Source organism: Marmota monax, unplaced genomic scaffold (assembly GCF_021218885.2).
Source record: "Marmota monax isolate L192 unplaced genomic scaffold, Marmota_monax_Labrador192_F-V1.1 WCK01_AAM20220418_F8-fsc00149, whole genome shotgun sequence".
Taxonomy (NCBI): domain Eukaryota; kingdom Metazoa; phylum Chordata; class Mammalia; order Rodentia; family Sciuridae; genus Marmota; species Marmota monax.
In genome coordinates this window covers 631,503-648,397 of record NW_026693170.1, presented here as the reverse complement: position 1 = coordinate 648,397, position 16,895 = coordinate 631,503, and the positions used below count along the sequence as shown (strand labels likewise).

Here is a 16,895-nt window from a genome sequence, read left to right as displayed (position 1 = left end):
TATATATATATATATCTTTATTTAATTTGTTTATTGTATGTGGTGCCAGGGATCGAACCCAGTGCCTCACGAGTACTTGGCAAGTGCTCTACCACTGAGCCCCAGCCCCAGCCCCAGAAATATACTTTTTTTTTTTTTTTAAATACTAGGAGTTGAACCCAGAGGTGCTCAGCCACTGAGCCATGTCCCCAGCCCTTTTTAATTTTTTTAGACAGGGTCTTGTTAAGATACTGAGACTATACTATATGTCAAAATGCATTCTACTGTAAAGTTAATTTAATAAACAACAGTCTTGATTTTAGCTCAGTGAGACCCCTGTTAAAATTGTAAGGTCTACAACTATAAGGTAATAAATTTGTACTGTTTCAAGCAAAAAAAAAAAAAAGAGAGATTGAGGCTGGCCTCAAATGTGTGATGATCCTTCTGCCTCAGTTTCCTGAGTCACTGGGATTACAGATGAGCACTAACATTCCTGTTTTTTTGTTGTTGTTGTTGTTTGGTACTTGGGATTGAACTCAGGGACACTCAAACCACTGAGCCACATTCCCAGCCCAATTTTTTTTTTGTTTTGTTGTTGTTGTAGATGGACACAATACCTTTATTTTATTTGTTTAATTTTATATGGTTCCAGGTATCAAACCCAGTGCCTCACGCATGCTATGCAAGTGCTCTATCACTGAGCCACAACCCCAGCCCCGATTTCGATTTTGGTATTTTATTTAGAGACAGGGTCTCACTGAGTTGCTTAGTGCCTTGCTAAATTGCTGAGGCTGGCTTTGAACTTGAAATCCTCCTGTCTCAGCCTCCGGAGCTGCTGGGATTACAGGCATGTGCCACCACACCCAGCACCTTTCCTGGTTTTTATATGACCATTTAAAGCAAAAGTCACTGCATATGGGGCTGGGGATGTGGCTCAAGCGGTAGCGCGCTTGCCTGGCATGCATTCGGCCCGGGTTCGATCCTCAGCACTACATACAAACAAAGATGTTGTGTCCGCTGGAAACTAAAAAATAAACATTAAAAGTTCTCTCTCTCTTTTTTAAAAAAAAAAAAAGTCACTGCATATTCACATTAAATGTGCCGCCAATTGTCCCTCAGTAGCCATCTCAGTTATCAGATCCACTGTCTTAGAATCTTGTACTTATGTTCAAGTAAGTCTGATTTTACTTAATAATAACCTCAAAGTATAAGAGTAGTGATGCTGGAAACTTTATTACAGTTTATTGTTATAATTGTTCTATTTTATTAGGTATTTTCTGAGTCTATTATTGTGTCTAATTCACAATTTACACTTTATCTTAGGTGTGTATGTAAAGGCTGCTGCCCGCGATTTTAGGTATCCGCTGGGGGTCTTGGAGTGTGTCCCCATGGTAAGCGTGGGCTACTGTGCAGTGGGAACTGCAGTGAACAGGAAAAAGCAACACATAATAGTGAGAAAGAAAGGCAAGAAGATATGACAGCAGGCTCCGAGTATTTATCATTCCTGAGATCTGTCTTCTTGCTTCATACTTAAAGCCAGGACCTGGACTGCACAGTGAGCGCTCACACCCAGCCGGTCTAGCACCAGAGCCCTGGTCAGCCCTCGCCATGGCACAGGCTCCTGTCCTGGCAGAGGATGCCTCTCCCCCAGCTGCCTGCCCTTCTTAGCGCTGTTTCGTGAAGCATTGGCATGGTTGAACTTGGCAAACCCCAAATTCATTCTACTTTCCCATTTTTGTTCCTGTTTACCCTACCCTACCCTGCCTTCTGGGATTACTTGAATAATTTCTAGAATTTCAATTATGTTTGTATCCCCAGTATCACAAAATAAACAAATAAAATTTAGCATTTGGTTTTTAATTGTATCTCTTAGTTTTTTTGTACTGGGGATTGAACACAGGGGCACTAAACCACTGAGCCACATCCCCATGTCCCCCGCCCTCCCCCCCTTTTTTTTAAGAGAGAGAGAGAGAGAGAAATTTTTAATATTTATTTTTCAGTTTTCGGTGAACACAACATCTTTTTATTTTATGTGGTGCTGAGGATCGAACCCAGTGCTCCACGCATGCCAGGCGAGCACATTACCGCTTGAGCCACATCCCCAGCACCCCCCCTTTTTTTTTAAATATTTAGTTTTTAGTTTAGTTAGACACAATACCTTGTTTTATTTATTTTTTATGTGGTGCTGAGGATTGAACCTTCTACCGCTGAGCCACAACCCCAGCCTATCCCTTTTTAGTTTTGAGACAGGGTTGCTAAATTGCTGAGGCTGACTTTAAAACTCATGATCCTTCTGCCTCAACCTCCCCATCTGCTGGGATTATAGGTGTGCACTACTGTGCCTGACTGCCTGCAGTTTATTTTATTTAAAAAAATTTTGTGGTAGTGGGAATTGAACCCAGGGATGCCTTACCACTTGGCCTCATCCCCAACCCTTTTAATTTTTTATTTTTATTTTATTTGGGACCAGGGATTGAACTCAGGGGTGCATAACCACTGAGCTATTTCCCAGTCCTTTTTTTCATATTTAGAGACAAGTTCTCAATAAGTTGCTGAGGCTAGCTTTGAACTTGCGATCTTCCTGCCTTAGCCTTCCAAGTCACTGGGTTACAGTCATGTGTCACCAAGTCTGGGCTAAGAACTGTCCTTTCTAACTTCAATGCTACACTGGCTTCTGCTGATCTTAGCTGGTCCTGCACCTCCAGCCAGAGAGGCAGCCTAAGGCTGATCACAGTGCCTGACTGGATGTCACCTTCTACCTCCTTGGGGGCCAGAAGAAGGTCTGTCTCATGACCAGTGTGTCCCAGCACTTAGGACAGTGGTGCTTCTGAATAAATTATGGGTCATTCATCCATTCAATAAATTTGGAGCCCCTACAGACCCTCTATCCTGGGAATAAATGAGGAGAAACCTGAAGCCCCAACCTCCAGGGGCTCTGCTTTGGAGGGAGTTGGTCAGGACTGCGGAGGCTGGGCAGGCTGCACTGGGCCACATTCTTCGTGTGCTAGGGTTACAGCTGCCCTGACCTGGGTGAGTGCCAGGGACACTGCTTCTCTCCCACCTCTCAGAGGTGGTGGCAGATGTCTAATGCTAGGCTATGGGGAAGGCGAGCAGAAAGAGTATCCACTGTTCCAATCTGATTTTATTGAAAAGGAAACATACAAAAATCATGTACAAAAAAAATTAACCAAACATTTACAGAAAATTCATTCCGGTATCTACAGCAGCGCATATACAGTATTTTACAGGCTGGGCCACCCCTCCCCGCTCCCAGACTCCTCCCTCTTCTGAGACTCCCCCCCTCCCTGACTCCCCGTCTTCCCCCCAGCGCTTGGCCCTGGGGACTAAGGCTGGGGCGGCTTCTGCCAAAGTCTCCCACCCCCCAAATGAACGCCAGTGGTCACACGTGCTCTCTCTAAACCTATGCAATGGGATTGATGGGGACTGGGGGTGGTCATGGGCAGAGCACAGGATTCACAGTCTGGGCCCCTCCTGGCCACCCCCAGATGAAGGTGAGGCAGGCGAGCCCGCCACCCGCCGGCCGGCTCAGGGAAGATGGCTGGGCGCTAGGCTGGGGAGGCCATCAGACACACCCCATTCTCTGGCTCCAGGAGGCTAGTGGTCACGTTTGGCTCATTTGCTCTTCATGGGCCCCCTCCCCAAGAGGAGGGGGGGAAGCACCAGGGGCCTGAGGCCAGGCCCAAAGTGAAGGAGCACTGGGGAGGCCCCCAGCGTCCCCCCTGCAGCTGGAACGGGCAGCCAGCACCAGCAGCCTTTCCTGAGATGGTGATGGGCGGCAGAGGCAGGTGGCTCAGTCCCCACCCCCTCAGTCACCGCCGCCTTCTGAGGCTGAGTCCTTCAGCCCTCCTTCCCCTGGCGGCTGTGCCAGGGGCCCAGGAGTCCACTTCTCCATCACTGCGCCCAGGCTGGGCCGGGGCTGGAGTGGCTGCCCAGCCCGCCCCTGGGATAGGCAGGGCTGGTAGTCCAGTATGCTACATGGTGCAGAAAAAGTCCCCCGCGCTGGCCAGGGCATCAGGAGGTGGGAGGGTCCTGCCCCCCAAGTCCCCGACGTCCACCGGGCGGGTGCAGGCACCTAATTGGGCTCCATTTCTGGGGCTCCATGGCCCCTGGGTAAGGGCAGGAGTCCCATGATGAGATTGTACAAGACCCTCCAGGGTGAGGGGCGGTGTCGCTGCTGTTCCTCTTGTCTCTAGGGAAAGAGAGAGAAGGAAAGTTAGCGTGGACTGTGTGGTGACAGGGAGGGGGTGATCCAGGCGAAGGGCAAGCAGGAGGAGGCTACCCCTCACCAGCCCTTTCCAGCTCCTCCGCCCACCAACGTCATCCCTTCCCGGGACAGGATGTTACATCCTCTGGTAGGACATGAGACCAGGAGGGAGAGAGGAGGATAGAATTCCCACAGCACAAAACCAGCCTGGCACTAAACAAGTGCTCAGCATGTTAGTTGTGACCGTCCCCTCCCTGTTTTTTAGGTGGGAATGTCACCCAGGGGCTGAGGGACTGGGCTAGGTTGCAACTCATCCTGCCTTCCCCTTGGCAGGACGAAGCTGGCATGGTGGCCACACATGTGATCCCAGTGACTTGGGGAAGCTGAGGCAGGGGAACTGCAAGGTCAAGGCCAGCCTGAATGACTTAGGCAGACCCTGTCTCAAAATTAAAAAATGGGCTGGGGTGTGGCTACGAGGCAGAGTGCTTGCCTAGCATATATGTGGGAGGCCCTGGGTTCAATCCCCAGTACGACGGGAGGAAAATAAAGGTTGGCGAGTGAAGAGAACAGGGAACCACGGCTTCAGCCATTCTACAACAAATGGAAGCAGGGAAACAGGGGACACACTCGGGCAGTGCAAAGTACTTTTAGGCAAAGCCAGGTTCACTGTGAACTCAGAGAAACCCTTGCCTTCTCCCTCACAGCAGAATGAAGATGTGGGATGGCCCCTAAGACCCTCTGACTCCCAAATACTGGACTGTCCTCTTGCTCCTGGTAAAAATGAAAGGCAGTACCAAACAATGTCTGAATAGCTCTAGTGTCCTCTGGCCCCTCTGCCAAGTTCATGGCTAAGCAGGGCCCGCCTGACCTCATCCCCTCTGAAGCAGAGGAAAGGACACACTCATTTTAAGGACAGTCAGTTAGGTGATCCTAATGATCCCCAAGGCACCTTGCAGCAGATCCTGGGAGCACCTCCTGCCCGAGTTACACGCCCCCCTTCCAACTGCTGCAGCCAAGAGAAGGTGCAAAGGGGGCAGGTTATAAAGCCTGCCACGGACACACTGCTATGGGGAGGAGCACAGGGCGCCCAGGTACCTGCACATAGGTGCACCTGGAGGTGTGCATCTTTGGGGATAGAAAATAAGTAAAATTTAAAATATATTTAATCATGTATCCTAAATATCCACCATGAGAAAATGAATCAGGACACTGTTGATTCTATGGGATATTAGCACCTTTGCCAATGAGGATGACTCTCAAGGATAACGTGGAGTGGGGGGCGGGCGCAGCAGTTTGGAGAGGTACCCAGACTAGATCATGCCTGTTAGGGTGAAAGGCCCCACTATCCTAAGTAACTGATTCTGGCCTTGTATGTGGGAAAAGAATCCGCACCTGCAGGGGAGACACACCAACCTGGGGTCTCCTTTGTTTTTGGTGGTTGTTGCTGCTGCTGGGTTTAGTCCTGTGCTGGGAAGGAACCCAGGGCCTCGCATGCTAGGCAAGGGCTCTACTCCTGAGCCACAGCCTTGAGGTCGCCTCTGCCAGGCAGGCAGGGAAGGGATCAGGGAGGGGCAAAACATCGCGGGCATTTTTGTTTTGCTCGTGTTTTGGGCCAGCCAGCACCGCAGGTGTGATGTTCACACCGAACCCAGCTGGCCGGCTGGAGGGCTGCGGGCCGCCCGCATTTCCTCCTGGAGGCCGCGCTGCGGGCCGGCGGGGCGGGGCGAAGGGGCGGAGGAAAGGGGCGGGGCGGGAGGGAAGGGGCGGGGCGAAGGAGTGGAGGAAAGGGGCGGGGAGGGCGCGCGGCCGCGGGAGCGCGGAGCGCGGAGGGGCGGAGGGAGGGGCGGGCGCGGCCGCCGCGCCGCTGCTGACTCACCAGCTATAAATAGCCCGGGATATAGGAGCCGCTGCGCCCAGCGCCGCCCTCAGTCCCCGCGGCCGCGGGCCACGGGCGCGTCGCGGCTCTCGCGGAGGCCTCGGCCCGCGGCGGCTCCGCGGGCACAGCGCCCCGCCCCCCACCTGCCTGTCCCCGGCGCGACCCCGCAGCGCGGGGCAGCAGCTGCCGCACATCTGGCGGGGGCGCCCGCGGCCCCCTCCCGCGGCGGGAAGTCCCACCTGCCGTCCGCCCCTCCCCCGCACTCACCCGCCGCTCGTACTGCGCGTTGAGGTCGTCCGCCATCCGCCGCAGCTGGGCCCCGATCTCGCGGGCCCACTGCTCCTCCTCCCCCCGGACCCCGGGGGCCGCCTGGGTGGGACCGCCCGCCAGGGCCTCCGGGGCGCTGGGAACCGGCGACTCTAGGTGCTGCTCGGCGGGTGAGAGGGATGGCTGAGGACCTGGGAGAGGCAGAGGGGCGTGGTCGTCACCTACCACCCCTCGGGGCCCAAAGGTCCAGAGGAACCCGGGTCGCCAGGACCTGCTCCCTCTCCCTGGTTTCTTCTCTGCTCCCCGCCTGATTTCTAGAGATTTCTTTTTTCTCCCTGCGAGCCAGATTTCTCCCCTGCTCCTTCCCAGGCACTAGAAAGCCAGAAGAAGACCTAACGAGGCGGCTCTCCTGGGGTCACTTGCCTGGCCCAATGCCCATGTCAGCCTGGAAGTCCTTCCTCTCATCCGACCTAAGTACCAAAACAGGGCCTTTTCCAAAACAGGGCCAAATCTTGCCTGCGGTATTTGATAGGGAAACTGAGGCCCACCCTAGGAAGCAGCCCAAGGTCACACAGGGATACAGCGACTGACCCCACCCAGAGTCACAAGCCTCAGGTCTCCTGCCCTCTCGTGTCCAACCACAGTGAGGCCACACCCCCGGATGTGGCAGAGGCCAGGAGACCAGAAGGCCAGACTGTGGCTGCCAGAGAGCACGGCCTGGGGGGGTTGGGACACGGGAGATGCCTTCCTGCCCCACCCCCTTCTGAGCTCCTCGGAGTCCCTCCTGTCACACCGGGTCCTGGCCTGAGGGTTTCCTAAAGCCTAAAACCAGGGCCTCAGGTTCACGTCTGTGACTCTTCTTGAAATCGGGGGTCCCCGCCCCGCCGCCAGGAACTGAGCTTGGGAAGTTTTCTCTCCTCGCTCCCGGGGCTCCGGGGACGGGATGGGGGAGGGACGGGAACCAGGACAGTCTTTTCCCCTGCCGGGCGTCACAGGGTTAACAGCCCATCAGGCAGGGGACCTTTAACCCTTCCCTCCCCAAGACTCACCCTCTCCCCTCCGGGACTTTCCCAGCACAATGGCCCTTCCCCCTGGGAGACCCGGAGAGGGCCAGCTCGGGCCAAAGAGATGCAAATAAAGGCAAAAGGCCCTGCGCCCCCTCCCCAAAGTCCAGAGGTGTCAGCCCTCCTGCTCAGCCCACACTTCTTCCTACTGTAAACCTCGGGGGTCCCGGGGACCCAGGCTGGAGGAGGGGAGCTACGAAACAGCTGTTGCCCGAGGCCCGGAAAAGAGAAGAGACCGTGGGCTGCGAGACAGGGACTGCAGTCAGATTCCAGGAGGGACTTCCCACTCGACCTCCCCCTCCATCCTCGGCCTCCCACTCCGTCTTCCTGCTTCTTACAACACAAAAGACCACACTGGCCACACCCTCCCAGTGGCCCTGCTCCTCTCACCACCACCCCCCTCGCTCCCACTCTAGTTCCTCGGAGTCTCTACGACCCTCTTTCCCTGGCTCCCATCATCCCGGATGTGGGTGGGCACTCACCGTCTGGGCGCGGGCCTCGGGGCCGGCTGCGGGGACCCCCAGGCCAGCGGGGGACCCCCAGGGCGGCGGTGACGGCGGGCGGGGCGGTGGGGGCGCAGAGGTAGGCAGCGGGCAGCAGGGCAGGGGCGGCGGGGGCGGCAGGCAGACCCGGCTCGCAGAGGCCGCAGGACACAGCCGAGGGCACCAGGCGACCAAGCGGGAAGGGGCGCGGGCCGTCGCGGGCCAAGCCCTCTACGGGCTCCGGAGAGCTGCCCTCCTGGCGTGCACGGGCCATGGCGCTCCCTGGGGCCTGCAGGACACCGGGAGGTCAGCGGGAATGCAGGGGGTTAGGGCCCCAGGACTCCTGCACCCCACCCGGGGGTCACACCAGGCAGTGAAGGAAGGGAGGTGTGTGTGACAGGACGGAGTGATGGCCCCACAAGACACACCCAACTAGGGGATGACCCGTGCAGGACAGCCCCCCAGGAACACGGTGTTGGGCACATAGGAGGGACAGGGAGGCACGGACCAGGTGGAAGGAGTGTGGGCCTGTGTGTGCTTCCAGGGCTGCCATGGCCCCACAACCCAAAGTCACTCTAGCTGGGCTTCACACAGGGCACGGGCTGGTGGGGACAACTTTCCCAACACAGTGACTGGCACACAGGCAGGGCAGCAAGGGTCCGGAGACACACACAAGGGTCACACAGGTCCCAAATGGAGAGGAGTGTTGGGAGGGTGGATAGGGGTGTGTGTGTGAAGGGCACACAACACTGACACACACAGGGCCCCCACAGAACTGCTCAGCCTCCTCCCACCATATCAGAGACCATCCAACTCAGGACACACACACACACACACACACACTGGCCCAAACACAGGCATGCACACGAAAGCAGCCCATCACAAGCACTATGCACACACTGCATCCCTACAGACACACAACAACATCACACACTGACCCACTGTAGACATGCCCAGGGACACACACAATGCAGCATCACAAGCACAGGCACAAACACACAAAACAGCATGCTACTTCAAAGTCTCCAGCATGTCCCTCTCCACACACAGACACACCCCCAGGACCTGCACACCTTAGGACTCACACAGCCTTGCCACCAAAACACATCAGAATGTCACCATCTCTGGGTCCCCAGGACACATGTAAATCAAACACACATGTCATCAGACCCAGCAGCATCACCACACATCCCAGCAACAACACGCAGGCCACCAGCAGGGCAGCAGACATCAGCTGCCCTCCTCCCCAGCCCTGGAGCACCAGCACCAACTGCCAGCACACAACTCCAGCCGCACAGCCCCAGCGCACACACCTCCAGCACCCACCGAAAACACTGGTCTCACGTGACTGACATAAACACTACACACGCAGCCACATGACACACATGAGCCAGCCGATCAGTGACAAGCCCCTCAGACCCAACAGGCGTGCGCATACACACACACACACACACACACACACACAGGGCTGAGACAGGCTGCCAGCAACACCCACCGCCTGCACCGCACAGACCCCACAGAGCCTCGGTCTTCAATTCCCAGACACTGACGCCAGACACACAAGCCAAACACAGACGGGGACAACCCCCCCCACCCCGCACACGACGTGCAGAACTCAGACACCTGGACAGAAAGACAGTGGCACTCAGCAGGCAGACCATCACACATGCCCTGGAGACACAGAGACAGCCACAGACCAAACACACAGCCCACACTCGGGCAGGACACACATCTAAACACAAACAGCCCATTCAAGCAGCACACGAACAAGCACAACTACACACCTAGCAGCGCGGGCAGCAGAGCCACTCAAAGGGCACAGGCAGACAACTCTCCACAACACACAGGCACACCCCACCCACACGCGGGAGCCCACACAACGGCGCGCGGGGACTCACACAGACACCCCGACGGGTCGCAAACGCCAACATTCCTCTGGATTGACACAACCACTCCCTGCGGCCCCCCGCTCCAACTCGGAGCCAGACACGCGCACACACCAGGCGAGACACCTGCAGATCCACAGCCCCGCACGCGCGAGCCGCGGCAGTCCCAGACGCCCCTCGCTGTCACGGCCCCCCACCGCCGCCACGTGCGCCGCCCCGCCCGCCAGGCGAGCGCGGGGCCAATAACCGGCTGTTGCTGGGGCGCAGCCCCCGCCCGCAGGAGCCGCAGACTCCGCGGCCCGCGAGCCGCCCCCTGTCGCCGCCCCCAGCGGGCGCGCGCCCTGGGTGTGGCCGCCCCTCGGTGCCGCCCCCCGCCCCCCCCCGGGCCCCGGGGGCTGGGGCAACCTGGGGTCGCCTCTCGTCCCCGGGCCGCATGGCCACCAGGGGGCGCTGCCGAGCCCGCACCCCATTGTTTGTAAACAAACCCGCCAGACCGCTGAGGCACCTGTGCGCCCAGACCTGGCGCCCGTCTGCGGAAGGGCTTCCCGCCCCGCCAACCCCGCCCAGGTGCCAGGTGAGGGTCGGGCAGGCACGGTGCGCGGATGCTGGGCGCCCGCACTGCTCCCTCAGTGCACTCCCGTCACCTCCTCCAGGGAGCCCACCCGGCCTGCCGATGGCCCCCGGCGGGATTCGGGGTGCGCACACTCACCCCGGGGGCATGAACACGCCGGAGGGGGCGGTGATGTGGGACGGGCGGCTTCCTTGAGGAGGGCGCGCCCGCCGAGCGCCGCTCGCTGCGGCGACTGCTGCTGTTATTCCTGCTGCCGCCGCTCTAACTGCAGTGGCGGCTGCTGTGGCTGCTGCTGCTCCGGCCGCAGGCGCGTCCGCGTTGTGGCCACCGCTGCTGATCTCGATCGTGTTGTTGCCGCCGCCGCCGCTAGGCACCCGTTCGCATGTGGTTCGCGCGGAGTCTCTGGCCGCCCGGCGGATCCGCGGCCGCCCCGCCCCGCCCCGCCCCCGCCCGGCGGGTCCCACGCCCCGCCCCCGTGTGACGCCACGGGCCCGCCCGCCGCCGCGGACAAGTCGGGACTTGCAGGCGCGCGCCGCGCCCCCTACCTCCGCGCGCGGGGGGTTTCCCTGCAGCCATGGGCGGGGCACGGCCCGGCCCTGGGGCGAGGAGGCGCGCCGGTGGGGGACGCCCAGACACGGGACAGCTGGACACACACTGACACACTGACACACTGACTGGGACCCGCAGAAGCACTCCCCGGGACGCACACGCAAACTGACCGCCTGGACTCCAGGGTACACAAAGTCACGTGCTGATAGGCCACGGGGCCAGACACTGGGACACACAGCTATAGTCTCAAAGGCACACACTGGACAGGGCATGGGTGCGCAGACACAGAGGGGACACACACAGACTGACTCACCCCAACAGGGTCACCTGGACACACAGCCTGGCAGAATGACGGGGCACACGTAGCTGTCCTGTCTAGGCACTCACACTGGCATGCACGCGCAGAACCACTAACTCCTGTGTTCACAGACATCCCGCTGAGCACACCTGCCGCCACACAGCCACAGAGTAGTTCCAACAGACAGGAGCCAAGCTGAAGGGGCACAGCTGGACACACTTCTCCCCCCAAAACACACCTGTCACACAGACACCTGGACACATAGCACCCCCACAAGGACACACACAAGCACATCCACGCCAGCACACAGGCCAGACACTGAAGGTATCAGAAATTAATCCTCAGAGTCATAAATCAGGCACAGAAAAAAACCCACGCCCAACAGGCAGTCACAAAGTCACACACCTGTGACAGGTTCCTGCTACCTGACCCACTGACAGGACACTCTCCAGAGCATGCACACCTGGGCACACTCCCCGTGAATCTGGCAGTGGATCTGTGGGGAGGAGGAAGCCCTGGGCACCTGGACATGCCCGGGCAGACCCTGCACCCCATTCCCTCCTGCTGTCTCTGGTGGCTCTCAGTTCCCTTTTCCTTTTCAGTTTCTCAGCTTAACTTCCCTCCCCTGCTCTGACTGGGTGACCTTCCCTCCCCCAGGCTTCTGGACTTCTGTCCCCTCTGCACTTTCCATTCCCTCTCATTCTTAAACCAAATCACCTTGCTGGTAAGTGAGTCACCTCTGAGTACCCAGCACTGGGCTGGCTGAGAAAGGATGTCAGACCAACCTGAGCAAACCAAGATTGTCCAGGGGCTCAGACGTGGCCTTCTTTTGGGCCCGATCCTTAGATTTCCCTGGAGAGTCAGGAATCCCACAGCCACCTGCAATCACCGTGTTTTAAACATCAGGGACTAACTCAGCCTTCCTCCCTCCTTGCCCCTCCCCTCCATTCATCCATCCACCTCCATTCTCCCAGCGGTTTTTTTGTTCTGGGTGCTGAGGATGAAATCAGGGCTCAAGCAAGCTAGGCAAGCCCTCTACTACAAGCTACTTCCCATGCCCAATCTTATTGCTTTAATTCAACTTTATTGAGATATATTTGCACACAATAAAACTAACATTTTGGGGGTACGCAGTTGGATGAGTTGACAAAAGTACACAATTATTTACTACCACAATCAAGATACACTATTCCCATCACCCCAATACTTTTCCTTTTTTAAAAATATTCTTTTTTTTTTTAGTTATAGATGGATATAAACCTTTATTTTGTTTATTCATTTATTTATATGTCCTGCTGAGGATTGAACCCAGTGCCTCACACATGCTAGGCCACTGAGCCACAACCCCAGCACCCCACCCCCCCTCCAAATCCTTTTCTTGTGACTTTTTGCAATCAGTCCCTCCTACCTGAAATTTCAATGGCTCTTGACCAGAGTCAAATACAACAGAGAGAGAGAGAGAGAGAGAGAGAGAGAGTGTGTGTGTGTATAAATATACATAAATATAAATATTTTTTCCTCTTTTTGGGTGTTGGGGATTGAACCCAGGGTCTCACACATGCTAGGCAAGTGCTGTACCACTGAGCTACATCTCCAGCCCTTTTTATTTTTGAGACAGGAGTCTGCCTAAATTGCCAAGGCTGGCCTAGAACTTGCAATCCTCCTGCTTCAATCTCCCTAACAGCTGGGCTTACAGTGTGTGCCACTGCATCTGGCAGAATACGAACATACATATTTATTTATTTATGGCACTGAGGATTGAACCCAGGGCCACTTAACAACTGAGCTATATCTCCAGCCCTTTACATTTTTAATTTTGAGACAGGCTAATCTCAAATTTAGGGTACTCCTGACTCAGCCTCCCGAGTAGCTAGGATTATAGACATTTACCACCTTACCCAGCTTCCCCACCAAAAAAAAATATATATATATAATATATATTTTATAATATAATATATATGGGATATTGTATCTCAGTGTTAGATGACTTATCTACTGTGTATGTGGCCCTGGGTTCAATCTCCAGCAACACACACGTACACAATTAATTCATGAAGTTAAAGTATAATTTGATGAAAAACTTATCTATGAGTCAATAGTGGGTTGCAAAGAAAGTATATTTTTGGCTGTGGATCAGGTTCCAAGGCTTTTAAGAAACATTGCTTTGGGCTTATTTTTATTTTTTTAATATTTATTTATTTATGTATCTTTAGTTTTTTTTTTTTTTTAATATAGTGCCAAGGATTGAACCCAGTGCCTCATGCATGTTAGGTGAGCACTCTACCACTGAGCCATCACCCCAGCCCCTGCTTTTTAATGAGATCATACGTGGAAGTCAGTTAGTGCAGTGTCTCACACATAGTAAGTGCCTAATAAATGTTTGCTATTATGATTAGCATAACTTATTAGTGTCAGGGTTTGCTCTATGCCTGGCACTGATGAAGCCAGGAGCAGGAGGGACTCTTGCCCTCTTCTGCTTCTGGTCCACCTGTATCTCTCCCCCACCAATAAGTGCCCTAAGGCTGCCCAATGCAGGGCCAGAGACCAGCCCAGCTGTTCTGGAATGTTCTTCTGAGAAGAAAATGAATGAGAAGGGCAGTGGGAATTTTGCTTAGTGGCTGAGTTGGGAGAGAAGGAGAGAGGCTGGGCAGTCCACCAGGCCATCCACACTGTCACCAGTCAAGATCCCCCCACCGTCTAGTCCAGATCCTATTCCAAAGTCTGGCATCCTATCCTCCAGAGGAGGCAATTCAAAGTCCAGAGCCATCATAAATAAATGAGAGAAAAGAGTCCAGTGTGAGACAATGAGGAACAATGGGGACTGTGGCTAATTGGAAAGAGTGTGCTCTTTTGGAGACAAACAAATTCAAAATTTAAAGACATGTGGACAAAAAAACAATGTCCCTTAGGAAGTCAAAGGGCAGTCTTTGTGAGAAGCCCCAGGGCCACAGGGAGGGAATAGGCCCCACCTCCACCTTTCAGTCACAGCAGTGCTGGGGGCTGAGGCGCTTGCTACCTAAGTTTCTGGAGGGGCATTCTAGGCCTCCCTCCAATTTGGCCTCTCAGGCCCCCTGGAGAGGGGATGAGGGGCTCTGAGGCTTTAAAGGGGTCAGGGCAGGGCTGTGGTTGTGGCTCAGCGGTAGAGCGCTTGCCTAGCCTGTGTGAGGCCCTGGGTTCCATCCTCAGCACCACATAAAAGTAAATCAAGTAAAGGTATTGTGTCCATCTACAACTAAAACTAAGTTTAAAAAAATAAATAAAATAAAGGGTCAGGGAGGCCTGTGAGAGAAGGTGAGAGACAAAGGTAAACAGAAGAAGACAGGAAGATTCAGACCAGGGGAGCGGAGGCCTTGGGAAGAGCCCAAGAGAGACCAAATGGTGGGGTGGCTGAGCGGGGAGGGTCCGGCTTTGCTGAGACCTGGGTTTCTCAACCTCAGCTCCATTGACATTTTGGGTTGAAAGATTCTTTGTCGTGGGGGCTGTCTTGGGCTTTGTAGGTTGGTGAGTAGCATCCCTGACCTCTACCCACTGAGGTGCCTGGAACACCCCTTCTCTTTGTGACAACAAAAAACTTCTGGAAACAATGCCAAAGAAGAGTCCCTGGAGGAGGGCCGGGGCTTAGCTCAGGAGTAGAGCACCAGCCTCACACCCTGGGTTTGATTCCGAGTACCACAAAAAAAGAAGAAAATAAAAAAGAACTGAGCCTATCTACATTAGTGAATTGAAAAACCAAATAACATGAAGCAAATATTCCCTGGGGGAGGCAAGATAACTCCCAGTGGAAGCCAATCAGACAGGGGGCTGGTGCTATAGCTCTGTGGCAGAGCGCTTGCCTAGCATGTGAGAGGCACTGGGTTCGATTCTCAGCACCACATACAGATAAATGAATAAAAATAAAGGCCCATCAACATCTAAATTAAAAAAGAAAAAGGAAATCAAACAGGGACCCCATATCTGGGGCCCCTTCTACCAAGGCCTGCATGCAGACCTTGCTAAAGAGCCTGGGTCACCCCAGAGTGGTGGCACATGCCTATAATCCTAGCTACTTGGGATCTTGAGGCAAGAGGACAACAAGTTTAAGGCTGGCCTGGGCAACTGTCCCAAAGCAAAAATCCAAAAAAGGGGCCAAGGATGTAGCTCTACCATTTAGTAGAGCTCTCACGGAGCCTGATGAACCCCCTGGGAAGCCCCCAGTACCCTGTGTTGGGCAGGACACTGCTCAGTCTCGATGGCCTGAGTCAAATCCCCAGCTCTACCACCTACTGGTTATGTGTCCTTGAACAGGTGTTCAGATCTCTGGCTCAGTTTCCTCATCTGTGAGTTGGGAGGACAATGGTCCCTATCTCTTAAGAGCACAGTGAGAAAGTCAACAAAGTCCAGGGGTGTGTGGGCGCTTAATGCTTAATGCATGATACCAGTGTATGAGAACACGGTCCTCAAGCTACGACCCTCAGGCTAGGGCAGGGATCTCAAAGAGGTGGCCTGCCATGCCAGCCACTGTGTTTTGTTGACTTGCAGTTTCTCATTTGAAGCCTCTCCAAGGGACTCTCGGTAGCTGGCTCCTCATTCATCCTCCCTGGGTACAAAGGATGACCTTGAGCAAGTAGCTTCCCTCTCCGTGCCTCAGTTTCCCCATCAGTATAAAGGGGATCACCGCAGGGCCAAAACTATTGTGAGGATCCAGCGTGTTGGTATTTGTAAGGTATTTAAGAAAGAGTGCCCAGCAGTAGCAGGCCCCGTGGGGTTACAGAAAGCAGCTGTCCCAGCTAGTTACTGCGGACCCACAACCTTCCCCAGGATCTCCTGTGCCATCAGGGAAGTGGATTTTGGAGCACGGAGAGAGGGAGTTGGGAAGGACTTAACTTTTCACTGCAGGGCCCGAATCCTGGCTGTCCGCGGCGGGGAGGGGGCCCCTGGGTCCCCTCCATGCGGCTGCCCCGCAGGGCTGGAGGCTGGACCCAGGCCGGGTGGGGGCTGGGCGGGGGCGCGGGCGTCCGCAGGGTCCGAGCGGCCGGCGCGCGTGTGAAGGTTACCGCTTCCCGCCGGGGCGGGGGCCGCGCGCTGTTGCTGGGGTCTGCGGGGCCTGCCTGCGCCCGCAACCCCCCTCCTTCCCCGCCAGCCAGTGAGCGGTACCCGCCGCCGTTGCCAGGGGAAACTCGCCGCCCCGTTACCCAGCAACAAACCTGGCCCAACCAGGCGCGAGGACCCCCAGGCCCCGCCCGCCGCTGCCCACCGCGTGCCCAATGCCAGGCGGGCAGAGCCGGCCCGGCTCCCGGAGACGGCGAGCGAGCTCATTGGCCGCCGCCGCGCCCTCCCGGATCTGGGGGAGCCCTCGGCGCTGGGGGCGGGGAGCCGGGCCCCGGGGAGCTGCTGGGCGCTCGGCCTGCAAGCCTGCCGGCCGGCGGGGTGAGACCCCAGCTGGCCCCCGTCCACCTCCCTATCCCCTGCCCCACACCTTCAGGCGAGGATGGGCATTTGGGATGGGCTGGAGACAGGGTTGCGCATCTCGTCCCCTCCCCCGCGGGAGGGCACCATGGGCTTGATCTTATGAAAACAGCCACCAAGTGTCCCCTGCCCAGAAGGAGACCGGCGCATCTGACCCGGTGAAGAAAGACTGGTTGTGACCCCACCCCCGAAAGGATTCAGGCATCCAGGCACCGTAGTTTTTGAAAACAGGATCTGAGGATTCATCTCAGAA

At 55.9% G+C, this 16,895-nt stretch overlaps 2 protein-coding genes across 5 annotated transcripts in view; one reads left to right on the top strand and one right to left on the bottom strand.

The window, feature by feature from the left end:
* Positions 1 to 1,839, top strand: part of Sae1 (SUMO1 activating enzyme subunit 1) — a 70,552-nt gene extending 68,713 nt beyond the window's left edge. Inside the window, exons 10-11 of one of the 2 annotated variants that reach the window (XR_006854173.2) lie at positions 1,303 to 1,370; positions 1,516 to 1,839. Coding sequence is in view for 1 of the 2 variants with exons in the window: in XM_046455505.2 (XP_046311461.1) it covers positions 1,303 to 1,314 (12 nt within the window). In the remaining variant the exon portion in view is untranslated. Of the gene's footprint in view, positions 1 to 1,302 lie in introns of both variants that reach the window. The other variant, XM_046455505.2, reaches the window with a different exon arrangement.
* A 1,264-nt stretch (positions 1,840 to 3,103) lies between these two features.
* Positions 3,104 to 10,777, bottom strand: Bbc3 (BCL2 binding component 3). 3 transcript variants are annotated; one of them, XM_046455501.2, is made up of 4 exons: positions 10,489 to 10,777; positions 7,894 to 8,182; positions 6,348 to 6,538; positions 3,104 to 4,189 (listed from the first exon to the last, which is right to left on the bottom strand). In XM_046455501.2, the coding sequence occupies exons 2-4, from the start codon at positions 8,165 to 8,167 to the stop codon at positions 4,073 to 4,075; spliced, it is 582 nt and encodes a 193-aa protein (XP_046311457.1). In that variant the 5' UTR covers positions 8,168 to 8,182; positions 10,489 to 10,777; the 3' UTR covers positions 3,104 to 4,072. The 3 variants fall into 3 exon arrangements, with proteins under 3 accessions (XP_046311457.1, XP_046311458.1, XP_046311456.1); XM_046455502.2 differs by lacking the exon at positions 10,489 to 10,777 and adding an exon at positions 9,894 to 10,006; XM_046455500.2 differs by lacking the exon at positions 10,489 to 10,777 and adding an exon at positions 9,792 to 9,911.
* Positions 10,778 to 16,895: the final 6,118 nt, after the last annotated feature.

Coding starts and splice junctions, on each gene's coding strand:
- Bbc3 (XM_046455500.2), bottom strand. CDS start 9,824: ATGTTGGCGTTTGCGACCCGTCGGGGTGTCTGT. Junction 8,183..9,791: donor CGACCCGTCGGGGTGTCTGT/GTGAGTCCCCGC, acceptor GGTGTCCTGCAG/GCCCCAGGGAGCGCCATGGC. Junction 6,539..7,893: donor CCGAGGCCCGCGCCCAGACG/GTGAGTGCCCAC, acceptor TGCCTCTCCCAG/GTCCTCAGCCATCCCTCTCA.